We start from the raw sequence: 14,516 nt of genomic DNA, 5'->3' as shown, positions 1-14,516 counted from the left end.
TATATTCCTAGGTATTTTGTTTTTTTGAAGCTACTGTGAAGGGAATTGTGTCCTTGATTAGTTTCTTATCTTTGCTATTATTGGCATATACAAAGGCTACTGATTTGTGGACATTGATTTTATATCTTGAGTTGTTACTGTATTTTTTGATGATTTCCATTTGCTTGAAATACTGTTTTCTGTCCCTTAACCCTGAGTCCTGATTTGTGCTTTAAGGCTAGGTGTGTCTCCTGGAGACAGCATATGGATGGCTTGTGTTTTTTTATCCAGTCAGCCAGCCTGTACCTCTTCAGTGGTGAATTCAGTCCATTGACATCTATGGAGAGAAGTGATAAGTGTGGTGGAGTTTTGTTCATCTTATTTTGTGAAAGTTCGTTTTATCCTTTTTACCATTGTGGAAGCTTTGACCTTTAGCTTCTGGGTGTTTACTTTGCTGGTGGTCCATTGAGGTGGTCAGTGTTGAGAATCGGTCTGAATATTCCTGTAGAGCTGGTCTTGTTGTGACGAATTTCCTCAGTGCTTGTGTATCTGCAAAAGATTGGATTTCTTCATCAATTTTGAAGTTTCATTTAGCAGGATACAGAATTCTGGGCTGAAAATTGTTTTCTTTAAGAATGTTGAAGATGGATGACCGACCATGATCTTCTGGCTTGGAAGTTTTTAGTTGAAAAGTCTGATGCCATCCTAAGGGCTCTGCCTCTGTAGTCAGTTGGTGATTACTCCTGGTTGCTTGCAAAAGTTTTTCTTTCATCTTGACTTTGGACTGGTTCATTACAATGTGTCTTGGAGAGGCTCTGTTTGAGTTGAGATGACCCGGGGTTTGATATCCATCTGAAAGGAGCGTGTTGGGGTCTTTAGTAAAACTTGGGAGATTTTCATTTATGTTAGTCTCTAGTAGGGCTTCCATTCCTTTGGGACAATCTTCTTTCCCTTCAGGAATCCCTGTTACTTGTATGCTTGAATGCTTCGTAGAGTCTCGTAGTTCTCTAAGTGCCTGTTGTGCTTTCTCTCTCTTCTTTTCTGCTTCTTTAACCACCTGGGTATTTCATACTCTAGCTCTGAGGTTCTTTCTTCTCCATGGTCTAACCTATTTTTTATACTTTGTACTGCATCTCTGTATTCCCTGATTGTCTCCTTAATTTCCTTAAGCTCTGCCGTATCCTTCCTGTATTCTACATATCTCTCATCCAACTTTTGGTTCTGTCTTTCCATTTTCTCATCCATTCGTTTTATGTCTTTATCATCCATAGTTTATATTCCCTTCCTGTCAAGTCCACTAATTCATTATAGGTGGAGTCTTCTGCAGTTGCTGCCTCATTGTTTTGAGTTTCTCTGTTTGGTTTTTCATGTTGCCTGAATTTTTCTGTAGGTTCCGCCTCATGTGTTCTTCTTGTTCACTCCGTTGTCTGCATTTTTCTTTCTCACTGCCTCCTTTGTTTCAAACAGAAGTAGTCCTTGCTCTTGATGACAGTATGTTGCAATATGTTGCCAGGACACCAGGTGGTGCTGTGGTTCTTTTTAGGAGAGCACAGCCAAACTTAGTTGCCTTGGGTGATTGCCTGATTGTTTCCTCTGCATTCAGACCCTGCTGGGTTGGAATCTTAAAGCTCACAAGAATCCTTCAGGGGCATGTCTCACAGTGGCCCAACTCCAGTTCCTGTGGCGTGTGTGAGTCCCTCAGCCTGTTCCAAGAGTGGAGTTCTGATCCTCGCAGGTGGAATTAAGATAGCCATGTTTAGGCCCCTGCTAAGACCTTCTCACAACCTTCCTACAATGGCAGCCCCCCTGGCTGCCAAGACCTCAGTATGGCTGTCTTGCCAGCCACCAAACCTATGGCAAATCCAATCCAACCAGCATTCAAATCTGGTTGCTGTATACTGTTTGAGTCCTCCCACTCTTCCAAGCTTTCCACTCAATGTACAGCTTCCCCCAACAACTGAAAACTCTGGAAAGGCTTCCTCCCATTCTGGACCTCTATGGGGGCTAGCTGATCCCTGCTGGTCACAATCACTTGCTTAGTTCATCAGATTTCTACTTTCTGGGTCATACGCTGTATCCACCTTACCACCTCCTCGCTGTACTTCCTGAGGTATGACTCTGGGTAGGGTCCCCAGGCCAGGTATGGCTAAGGTTCTTTCTTTTTCCCCAGTCATTCTAGGAGAGCTCAGCTGAAAAATACTTTTAGTCTATCATCTTCCTCTGCCCCCTGAACCTCATTTTTTTATTTGTATTTTTTATTTATTTTCAATTTAACAAGCATTTATTAAATGCCTACTATGTGCTCATCATTGTACTACGCACAAGGGGATGGGCCTCCTTATTAAGCTTGGTTATAGTGTAGGACAGTGTTTACGGAAGCGCACAGGCACTTTTCATAGTAAGGATTTAATGGCTACTCCACAGGGAAATAGTTGTAATGTTTGCACATATGGGGACATTTCAAAGTGTATCCTATTCCCTGTCTTATAGTTTGTTTTCTTTTTTTTTTTTTTTTTTACTTCCTCTGAGATGGAAACTTGAATCTTTACTACGGTTTTGCTGTCTTATTCCCAAGAACTGGTTTCTCTGAATCTACATTAAGCAGAGGCCCCATAGTACCACTAAAGATGATCCTTCTTCCTAGGATGAAGGCAGAATAGTAAATGCTTTCTGATCTCAAGTAGCTAATTTGCATTTCTGACTGATCTCTCTTCTCACTACCTATTTATGTCCAAATTGTTCTGTTTTTTACAAAATTCCAAATAACGTTCTCCCTTTAGAGATTATGAATTACATGTATTGAGTTTAAATATAGCAAGGTTAGAACTGTTTATTTTTTCTTGGAAATTCCCTGCTTTCCCATTACATTGTTGTCTGTACCATAATTTCATCTGTTTTCCAGTAAGAAGAGGATGACTACATTTGAATTCTTTATCTCATTGTGTACTAGATGTCAATAAATAATTTCTTTCTCAATAGTTCTCAGATTTGCCCCTTCTCCATTACTGCAGCTAAATTCAGCTAGCAAAGCCTGTGGTCATCATCTGGCTCAGTTCCTGTAGTATATACTTAATTGGCCTTCTCACTTTTGCAAGGAAAGGAAGTTAATATTTGTCAAGCAACTACTATAAGCTAGGGAACTTAAAGTTCCAATTGAATTTTCCCAGCAGCTGAGTAAAGTATCGGTATAATTTTCTCTATTTGGAACTGTGTCTCAGAGAGGTTAAATGCTTGCCCAGAATTCTAGATGTAATAAACAGAAGACTTGTGATTCACGCCCAGATTTCTTGCTATTTCTTCTACGTCAAGGTGCCTCTCACTACATCACACTGCTTTCAATACTGCCCCCTTTACCTGCTATTCTGACTGCGGCAGTGCAACTCAGCTTTTCTGCCTATAACTTTGCCCGTGCCATTCCATTCATTTAAATAAAACCTTGCCTGTATTTTGTGATTATACAAGTAATATATGATTGCTGACTGAAATTTGGAGAATAAAAGTATTTCTGACCAATCTTTTTATGTATATATAATATGTATAAGTAATTGATATTATGTATATATACAGTTCAGTACGTGAACTGTACTGATACTTTTTACTCAAAATTATATTGTATTTTTCTTTGTCCATTAAAAGATCATTGTAAAAATGGTTTTAAGATAATATTCATCCTGTGGATTGGATGCACTATAAATAATTTATCCCCCATTGTCGATTATTTAGGCTGTTTCCAAGTTTTCACTATTATAAATAATTCTGTAGTAAAAGTCCTTATACATAAATCTTTGTGCACATCTCTGATTATTTCCTTAGGATAAATTCCTAGAAGTGGAATTACTGGGTCAAAGGGTATGAACATTTTTAAGGCTCTTGATGCATATTGCCAAATTGCTTTCCAGAAAATTTGTACCAATTTACACTCCCAGCAGCAATGTATGAGAGTGCCCGTCTCACCGCCCCCTCGTCAACATTGAGTATTATCATTTTTTTAATCTTCAAAAAATGGTATTATGTTGTTTCAGTTTGCATCTACTTGATTTCTAGTGAGATTGAATGTTACTCTAATATTTTTAAGGCATTTGTGTTTGTTGTTTTGTGAATTGTCTGTTCATTTTTTTGCTCATTTTTTTTTTTTTTTGCTGGTGTCTTAGTGGTTTTCTAATTAATTTGTATGAGACCTTTACCGTAAGGATATTAATATATATTTTTTAAGATTCTTTATTAATATCCCTAGATTAACTTCCTGTTTTTCTCATTACTTACCTGTTTGTCCCTTATCACTATACTGATAAAAATCTTCTTACTGTCTCCTTTATTTGTTCTGTCATTCCCATTTCTAAACTTTTTCTCTTTTGGGGTTCATCTTCTAAACAATACCTAACCATACCTTCTTTATTAATCATTTATAAGCTAGTGGGAATAAAGTTGAGATTTCTGACATTTTACCCAGACATAGTTCAGCTCTCACTCTATTAAAACATTTTTACTATTATTATTTTAAAATAATATAAATGAATTATTACTTAGTTAAATTTGTTTATGTGATTTTTCTAAGTTTGTCTATTAATGTAAGCTTTTAAAGATTAGGAACTTCATTTATGTAACATACTTTTTATAGCAATTTGTACAATTCAGTATATAGATATATGCTCAAATGTTTTTGAAGATAGAAGTTCGTTATAGAATATTTATAAAGATATTATAAAAGTATAAAGATTTTCTGAATGCATGTTCAAATTTTTTATTTGTTTCTTAAGGACTCCGATAATTTGATATTTTTCTCTTTTTCTTCTATCCTTTTGACAATTAAAAAAATAAAGGAAGCAATAGAGGCTTTTAATGCTCCTAATAGTAGCAAATTCATCTTTATGCTGAGTACCAGGGCTGGAGGTCTTGGAATCAACTTGGCAAGTGCTGATGTGGTTATACTGTATGATTCAGACTGGAATCCACAGGTTGATCTACAAGCTATGGTTAGTAACCTTTCACCATGTCAGACATTTATCATAGCTCAGAATACTATTATTTATACATAATAAAGGTAATTTATGATAAAAGGTTTACAATTTGGGGGAGGTTTTATAGAAGTTACAGTAGATTATCCTGGACAACAAAGTTGCTGTTGTAATTGCAAAAATAAACGAACAAAAACAAACACAACCCAGATGCACCTTTAGCATTTATGTGTCAATTTTGGTTTTTATCATGAAACAGAAATGTCATTTTTTCCCATTCCTGAAAATTGAAGAGTGCATATACATTTATTTTAATGACAAGTGTTAAAAAATTCATCTGTCCTAAATTATCAATGCAATTTTGAAAGGTAGGATTTTAACTTTTATAATAAAATGATTGGAGAGAGAAGGTATAAATGTAAGAAAGGAATATATTCCAGGAAAACATTTTCTGCTTAAGGACACCGTCACCAAACTATTCTACACTTAAATTTTTTTTTTTCAGGGAGCTTTTCCTCTTAACTTTCATCATGACACTAAAGGTAACTCCTTCGATATTTTGGTATTATTTATTGAGCTAGAGGTACACTTTCTCTCAATGTGACTCATTTTCAAATAAGTAAATATAATTTCAGAAGTAAAAAGGTGCAAAATACATATTCAAAATTGCAAGAAGTTATGGAATTATTATCTTTTTTGAAACAATATCATCTGCCAGTGAGGTATAACTTAGAAGTCCTCCCTTTTTAGAGACTTGAAAGAGATTGACCATTGGGACATTTAAAAATCAGTGTTTTAGCATAATTTATGTTAGCATGGTGTTTGAACTACCTGTTTTATATGAGTAAGTAGCAGTAAGTACAATAAGTATTGCATTCTCTGTTAATGTGCTATGTTGAAACTTTGTTACTGGGCTATAGAGCTTTTATATTTAGTTTAAGGGCTGTTTTGAACCTTATTCCTTTGATTTTTTTTATTCCTCTACTACCCTTTTCCCTATACCTATTTGCTCTAGCATATTTTATGTTTAAAACACTCTCCATAGATGTTTTTATATTGCTATAAGTTGCCACCTGTCATCTTTATCAACTATAAACTACAAGGCCAGTTTTAGACTATTATATAGTAAAGATATTAATATTTCATTACTTTTTATGACCTTTACTACATATCCCTGAATTGCCTCAGTAAGCAGAAAGAACTGTTTGATGATGAGATAAAGCAGATTTTTGCCACCATAACAACCCTTGCTAACTACTTATAAAACTCCTTGCTAGTTTGGGAGATGTTTGTATTTAGTTGCTTAAAGTTACTCAGTAACTCAGTCCAGAAATTTCAGCTTCCTCTTGTCGTCATCTTAAAGAGCCTTTGCCTTTTGTCCTTCTGGAATTTTCCCATTCATTAATGGTACAATATAATATTACAGATTTCTTTGTTACTAAATGGTCTTTAAGTATTCTTTATATTCATCATCCTCCCTTCAAAAGTGACGGGTCTAGAGAGATAATTTATTTTCAGAATTTCACAGCAAGTGATGGCTACACTCTATACAGAATATCCAATATCTCATATTAGAACTTTTTCTACTAGGATCGAGCACATCGAATTGGTCAGAAGAAGCCAGTACGTGTATTCCGTCTCATCACTGACAACACTGTTGAAGAAAGGATTGTGGAGAGAGCTGAGATAAAATTGAGACTTGATTCAATTGTTATACAACAAGGTATTTATACAAACAAACTTAATTAGGTGGTTTTTACAAATACACATTCCATTTTCTTCAAAGGAGGTTACTTTTATTTTTGGTTGACCCAAAAAGAAAAAAATTGAAACACTCCGTATCCCATAAATATGTGTGATTATGTGTCAATTAAAAATAAAAGGAAAAATATTAAAATGCTAATTGAAATCTTCCTAAGGAAAACCTTTGCATTCAATATATGGAGTAGTTCAACTTCTGTAGCTTATAGTTGAATAACCAATAGCATGTCTTTTGATATACCTGATAGTATTTAGCAGCTAAAAATACCTAGTTTTAAATTTTTTGAAACATGTAGTAGAAGGTTCCTTTATGTACAGAGAAATTTGATCTGAAAAATGTAGTTTGTTTGTTTGTTTCTTTTTTTTTTCTTTTGAAACAGAGTCTCACTCTGTTGCCGTAGATAGAGTACTGTTGTGTCATAGCTCAATAGCAACCTCAAACTCTTAGGTTTGAGCAATCCTCTTGCCTCAGTCTCCCACGTAGCTGGGAATACAGTCATCTGCCACAAACACCCAGCTAGTTTTAGTAGAGACGGGGACTTGCTCTTGCTCAGGCTGGTTTCTAACTCTGACCGTAGGTGACCCACCTGCCTTGGCATCCCAGAGTGCTGGGATTACAGGTATGAGCTACCATGCCCAGCTGAAAAATGTAGTTTGGACAAGAAAAAAACATTTTTGTCTCCTCTGGGTTTTAACTGAATTTTACGGATGGAATTTCACTATGAAATAGAAAGTATGGTAGAAGAAAAACGTATAAGATTGTTCATAAAACAACCTTAATGCTCACTAATTGTTCTTATAAAGCTTTATTTATGGTTAAATGTGGCAGTGTCTAATTAGAACTATTGTGCTAGGCTTTCTTTGGAATATAATTGATTGAGTGTATACAATTTTAATTTTTATTATTAGGAAGACTTATTGACCAACAATCTAACAAGCTGGCAAAAGAGGAAATGTTACAAATGATACGGCATGGAGCCACCCACGTTTTTGCTTCTAAAGAAAGTGAGCTGACAGATGAAGACATTACAACTATTCTGGAAAGAGGGGAAAAGAAGGTCAGTTAAATGGTATTTTGTCTTCATAATGGATTGCTTTAAAATCAATGTACATCTGCATATTTATCATGTTTGCATTGCATTGAACTAGATGTTTCAAATAACTCATGTTTTCTCTAACAGCTTTTAGATCTATTTCCAGGGGTAAATTACAGATTTAAATTTTTTTGGAGGTGAGAAAGACTAAGAACCAGAGTTTAAAATTGACTGACCTTATATTTCATGCTTACTGAAAATTCTGTACTTAAAATCTAGTGAGTTCTGTGTTTAAACACAAGTATAAGGACTTCATTTTTTATAATTTTTTTGATTGAATTATGAATTTTGTACTGCTCCATTGTGGTAATTGAAAATATTTTGTACACATTTTATGAAATACTAAAGGATTATTTGTTACAGCAAAGTAAATTGTTTTAGAATATTTTATGTTTATTTTTTCTTTTCACTAATTATGTTTAATTTTAAACATAAGCAAAAGTAGACAGAATAGTATAAGACCCTATGTTATATCACCCATTTCTAACAACTATCAATCAATCCTGTGCCATTCATATCCCTGGTTCATTTCCCCCTTTATGGATTATTTTCAAGCAAATCTCAGATATATCATTTTAGCTCTAAATATTTCACTATACATTTCTAAAATATAAGGACTCTTCAAACACATAATCATTATAGCAGTGTCTCACCAGAAAAAAACCAATAATTCCTTAATAACATCAAATATCCAGTTAGTATTCAAATTCCTAGTTATTTTATAGTTATACCTTATAAAACACTTTAAAAAAATCAGAATGCAGATGAAGTCTGCATGTTACTATTGGTTCTTATGTCATCTGATCTTTTTCAAACTATAGCTTTTACCTCATTTATGTATTCTTTTTCTTATAATTCATTTGATGAAGAAACTGGGTTGTTTGCTTTTTTAGTTGCTCACAGTGTGGATTTTGCTGATCCATCTCCATGGTGTATTTTACCATGTTTACTACATATGCTATAAATTAGTTGAATATACTTTTCAGAAGATTTTTGTTTTTGAGGTCATATCCTGTATTTTGAACAATCGTGTGATAATATGTTTCATATCAATATGCAGAATGTATTGTTTTAGTCCAACATTGCCTTTTGCATTAGCTATTTGTTCCATTAAAATTATTCAATAGAAATTATTATATAATCTGGCTATATTTTCAGTGATAAAATATTTTAAAGAAAACCTAAGTGAGAATACTTGGGAAGTATTAAGTAAGTATGTACTTAAGTATTTAAAATACTTGGGGCCAGGTAGAGCTTCTACAACTACAATTGATACCACAGATCTTTCAAACTCAGATAATGTAGTTTAATCACATGTACCCTATGTTAATCTAAAATAAATAGAAATAAATAAAATACTTGGGGCAAGTTAAACTTATACTCAAGTTTGATGTTAGCATTGTATTCATATCTTATAATTTAATAGACTGTATATTTCATGTCAAAACCTGATTTTTTAAAAAGGTAGAGAATTCACAGATTTTTACAAGTAATTCAGTGATAATTTTCTCATTTCAATGTATTCAACTTTAGACTGCAGAGATGAATGAACGCTTGCAGAAAATGGGAGAGTCTTCTCTTAGAAATTTTAGGATGGACACTGAACAAAGTTTATACAAGTTTGAAGGAGAAGATTATAGAGAAAAACAGAAGGTAACTTTTTACCCTCAACCATTAGACCCTCAAATTAACATTTATCTCCATAACAATTACAACACTGGCACTAAACTATCACATTACTCTTTAATAGAGTGATATTTGACATAGGTCAAAAGGTCTCAGGCAAGATACATTTTTCACAAATTTTTCGGGTTTGTTAATTATTAACATGATCATCATCATGATAAACATTTTTGCTGCTGCTATAGTTATTGAAAAGCAGTATGGGATTGCAGTTCAGTTCCTGATCTTGGGAGCTGAGATCTGAACTCTTTATTGATTAAGTGACTCTGGGTACTCAGTTTTCTCACCTGTCAAATGGAGGGTATAGTAGTTATATTATAGGGTGATTCTGACAATGACATTAGTTAATAATCATAAGATAATTAGACAGATGTCTGGCACTTAGTATTAACTCTATGAGGAATAATATCAGTAACATTTAATTGGTTAAATGCCAGAAAGACTTTGTTACATGTGGTCTCATTTATAAAATATTGCCTTGTAATATACTACATGGACAGTAAGTACTTTGTTGAAGAAAAGGGGGTTTTATTTATCTTGTTTGTTTAAATTGAAATTAAGGCTGTAATTAAAATTTTTTTATTGTTGAATCATAGCTGTGTACATTAGTGCAATCAAAGGGTACAATGTGCTGGTTTCATATACAATCTGAAATATTCTCATCAAACTGTTCAACGTAGCCTTCATGGCATTTTCTTAGTTATTGTATGTAGACATTTGTATTCTGCCTTTAGTAAGTTTCAACTGTACCCATTCTAAGATGCACCGTAGGTGTGGACCCACCCATTACCCTTCCTTCACCCTAACCTCCCCCTTCCCTTCCCCTTCCTTGGCCCTTTCCCCATATTCTTGTGCTATAGTTGGGTTATAGCCTTCATATGAAAGCTATAATTTAGCTTCATAGTAGGGCTGAGTACTTTAGATTTATGGAATGGTTGCAAAAATAGTATGGAGTCAACATATATCTTTCATTCAGCTTCTCCTAACAGCTTTCATGTTAGTATAATTATCAAATCAGGAAAGCAACACCAGATTTTCTGCCAGTGTCCTTTTCCTGTTCTAAAGGGTTCAGTCTAGCATCCCACATGTAGTTTTTTTAAAAATAGACTTTATTATTTTATTTTTTTAGTTGATGCATGGTAATTGCATATATTTATGGAATACAGAATGATATTTTAATACATGTATACCATGTGTTAACAATCAAATCAGGGTAATTTAGCATATCCACCTCAAACTTTTTTTTTTTTTTTGTATTGGGAATGTTCAAACTCATCTCTTCTCGCTTATGAAAATATACAAAAAATTATTAACTCTATTCACCCTTAAAAACTTAACTCTAAGACTCCAAACTATAAAAATACTATAAGAAAACAGGAAAGAAATGCTTCAGGAGATTGATCTAGGCAACAATTTTATGGGAGAGACTTCAAAAGCACAGGCAACAAAAACAAAAAGAGATAATTGATGCTATATCAAACTAAAAAGCTTTTTCACAGCAAAGGAAACAGTCATCAGAGTGAAGAGACATCTTGTAGAATGGGAGAAAATATTTACACACTATTCATCTGACAAGGAATTAACATGTAGAATATACAAAGAACTTAAACAACTCAATAACAAAAAACCCAAATAATCTGATTTAAAAATGGACAAAGGACATAAACAGACATTTCTCGAATGAAGATGCATAGATGGCTAACAAGTATATGAAGAAATGCTCAACATCACTAATCATCAGGGAAATATAGATCATAATGAGATGGCAAGCAATGAGAATGGCTGTTATCAAAAAGACAAAATAGTAACAAATGTGGGCAAGGTTGCAGGGAACTCTTAAACACTGTCTGTGGGAATGTAAAGTAGTAAAGTCCTTATGGAAAACAGTATGGAGGTTTCTCAAAAAACTAAAAATAAAATGACTGTGTGATCCATTAATATTACTATTGGTCATTGATCCAAAGGAAAAGGAATCAGGATATGTATTTTTTTTGTTTTTATCGGGATACAGAGTCTTGCTATGTTGCGTAGGCTAGATTTGAACTCTTAGACTCAAATGATCCTCCTGCCTCAGCCTCCTGAGTAGCTCAGACTGTAGGCTTGTGCTGCCATGTCTGGTTAAAATCAGTATATTGAAGAGAGGTCTGCACCCCCATGTTTATTGTACCACTATTCATAATAGCCAAAATATGGGATCAACCTAAATGTTCATCAACAGATGAATGGATAAAGAAAATGTGGCATATAAAAATAATTGAATAGTACTCAGCTATAAAAAGAGACTTTATTTTTATCTTTCGGTTCACAGCAAAACTGAATGGAGAGTACATAGTTCCCATATACACTGTCCACTCATGCATAGCTTCCTCTACTATCAACATCCTGCACCAGAATGGTTCATTTATTAACATTCAGTGAACCTACACTGACACATCATTATAACCTTGTGTAGTGCAGACTGTGAGATGGCAGAACCCCCACAGGTCAGGAGATGCATTCAAGGAATGACCCCCAAACTGTTTCTCCTCTCTTCCTAAAGCTATAGTCCTTTCTCCTTGCTCTTTCTGCCAGCAGTCACGTAGCTTCTGTAAACTTTCCTATCTTTTGCCTAAAAGCACATAGCCTTTTCTCCCTAAAATTGATTTTTACCCCATGTACTAAGATTCACGTCATTAAGAATGTTGCTTATGATAAAACCCCTTTAACTTATCCAGTTACTTCCCCTCAACCTTGAAAGGTGAAAATATTTCCTACTTGCTTTCCTTGCTGATTTGCAACATTGTTAATATATGCAATGTTTAGGTACTATGTAAATAAAGCTGTTGACACTGTTGGGTGCTGGCTGCAGTCATCATTTGCACCCAGATCTCCCGATCCCATCTCTTTATGTTTTGTGCAATCTGTGTCTACTGTGTGATTTATTTTCTCAGTTCCCTACTATTCCCCCTTTGGTTCATTTACTCTTTACACTGGTTCTGGTTCAAGAAATAACTCAAAGTCTATCATTTCATTAGGGTCCTTACTTGTTGTAGTATATTTTATGGGTTTTGACAAATGTGTAATGTTATGTAGCTACTAGTATGGTAGCATAGAGAGTAGTTTGACTGCCCTAAAAATCCTTTGTGCTCCACTTATTAAATCATCCCTCACTCCCTGGCAATCACTGATCTTTTTAATGTCTCCATAGTTTTGCCTTTTCCAGAATATCATGAAGTTGAGCCACAGGCACTGCCCTGAGTTGTTATGTTTCCTTTTCAGATTGGCTTCTTTCACGTAGTACATACATTTAATCTTCCTCTATGTCTTTTTATGACTTGATAGCTCATTTCCCTTTAGCACTAAGTATGTTCTGTTCTCTGGATATACCACAATCTATCCATTTACCCACTGAAGGACATCTTGGTTGCTTCCAACATTTTGGCAGTTATGAATAAAGCTGCTGTGAATATCTGTCCGTGTACAGATTTTTTGTGGATGTAAGTTTTTACCTCCTTTGGGTGACTACCAAGGAATATGATTGCTGGATCCTATGGTAAGAATATATTTAGTTTTGTATTAAACTACCAAACTGTTTTCCAAAGCAGCTGTACCATTTTGCATTTCCACCACCAATGAATGAATGAGAGTTCCTCTTGCTCCATATCCTTACCAGTATTTGGTGTTCTTGGTGTTTTGGATTTTCACCTTTCTAATAGGTGTGTAGTGATTTCTCATTGTTGAATTAATTTGCAATTCCTGTTTTTTTTTTTTTTTAGAGACTGAGTCTCATTTTGTTGCCCTCGGTAGAATGCTGTGGTGTCACAGCTCACAGCAACCTCTAGCTCTTGGGCTTAGGCAATTCTCTTGCCTCAGCCTCCCCAGTAGCTGGGACTACAGGCACCTGCCACAACGCCCGGCTATTTTTTGTTGCAGTTTGGCTGGGGCCGGGTTCAAACCCACCACACTCAGTCTATGGGGTTGGTGCCGTACTTGCTGAGCCACAGGCGCCACCCCTAATTTGCAATTTCTAGATGACGTATGGTGTTGAACACCTTTTCATAAGCTTATTGCCCATCCATGTATCATCTTTGCTGAAGTGTCTGTATAGTTCTTTTGCCCATTTTTCAATCAAAATTGCTTCTTTTCTTATTTTTGAGTTTTATTTTGAATGATTATTCTTTATCAAATGCATCTTTTCCAAATATTTTCTCCCATTCTGTGGCTTATCTTATTTTCTTGGCCCACATTGCGTTTTTGTTGCTGTCTCCTTGGTATTTTCTAGTCTGCAACAGCTTTTAAATTTTCCCTTTCTTGACCTTCACATTTTTGAAGAGTACTTATCAGTTATTTTTTAGTTTGTATCTCACTTTGGGTTTGTCTGACATTTTCTCATGAGTTGATTGAGATTATACATGTTTGATAAGATTGCCACAGAAGGAATGATATGTCCTTCCCAGTGCATCATATCAGGTAATATATGATATTGATGTATCTGATTACTGGTGGCATTAACCTTGATCACTTAACTGAGATGGTATCTGCTGAGTCTGTGTACTATTAATTAGCCATTTTTCCCTTTGTAATTGATAACTGTCTTGAAGCAGAGATAGTCCTGAAACTTAGCATTTGTTGGTGGAGTTTACCTGCAATAGTTATTTTTCTGGTGTTTGTCTTATGGTAGTTTTGTATTTCTCTCATTACATCTATATTTACATCTATATTTATGTTTTTTTTTTTTTTCTGCAAGGAAGGGCTGCTCCTTCTCCCTCATGTATTTTATATTTAGCCATTTATTAATATCAGTATGGACGAGTGGAGGTTTATTTTTTTGTGTTATAATCCATTCTATCATTTTTTTGTTGCTCAAATTGTTCCATAGAGTTGTTATATTTTTGAACTAATAAGTGAATTTCATTTAAATTAAAAAAGCTTATTTTTAGGTATTGATTTTACGGAAAAATTAAGTAAACCATTTTGGTTTCTATTTCACCTAGTACGCTGATAATGCTTTGTTGCTGTCATTACTTCTGATAGCTTTTAGTTTCTTGACTTACATCTTTCTGGT

At 34.5% G+C, this 14,516-nt stretch overlaps 1 protein-coding gene across 4 annotated transcripts in view; it reads left to right on the top strand.

Annotated features, from left to right (window-relative positions):
- Positions 1 to 14,516, top strand: part of SMARCA1 (SWI/SNF related, matrix associated, actin dependent regulator of chromatin, subfamily a, member 1) — a 109,568-nt gene that overhangs the window by 33,947 nt on the left and 61,105 nt on the right. For 2 of the 4 annotated variants that reach the window (XM_053579926.1, XM_053579928.1), the window contains exons 13-17: positions 3,793 to 3,828; positions 4,800 to 4,952; positions 6,525 to 6,657; positions 7,605 to 7,753; positions 9,323 to 9,442. In XM_053579926.1, coding sequence (XP_053435901.1) covers positions 3,793 to 3,828; positions 4,800 to 4,952; positions 6,525 to 6,657; positions 7,605 to 7,753; positions 9,323 to 9,442 — 591 coding nt within the window. The remainder of the gene's footprint in view (positions 1 to 3,792; positions 3,829 to 4,799; positions 4,953 to 6,524; positions 6,658 to 7,604; positions 7,754 to 9,322; positions 9,443 to 14,516) is intronic. The other 2 variants (XM_053579927.1, XM_053579929.1) reach the window with 1 other exon arrangement.

This window comes from Nycticebus coucang, chromosome X (genome assembly GCF_027406575.1).
Source record: "Nycticebus coucang isolate mNycCou1 chromosome X, mNycCou1.pri, whole genome shotgun sequence".
Lineage (NCBI taxonomy): Eukaryota > Metazoa > Chordata > Mammalia > Primates > Lorisidae > Nycticebus > Nycticebus coucang.
This window is presented reverse-complemented; position numbering and strand designations above follow the sequence as displayed.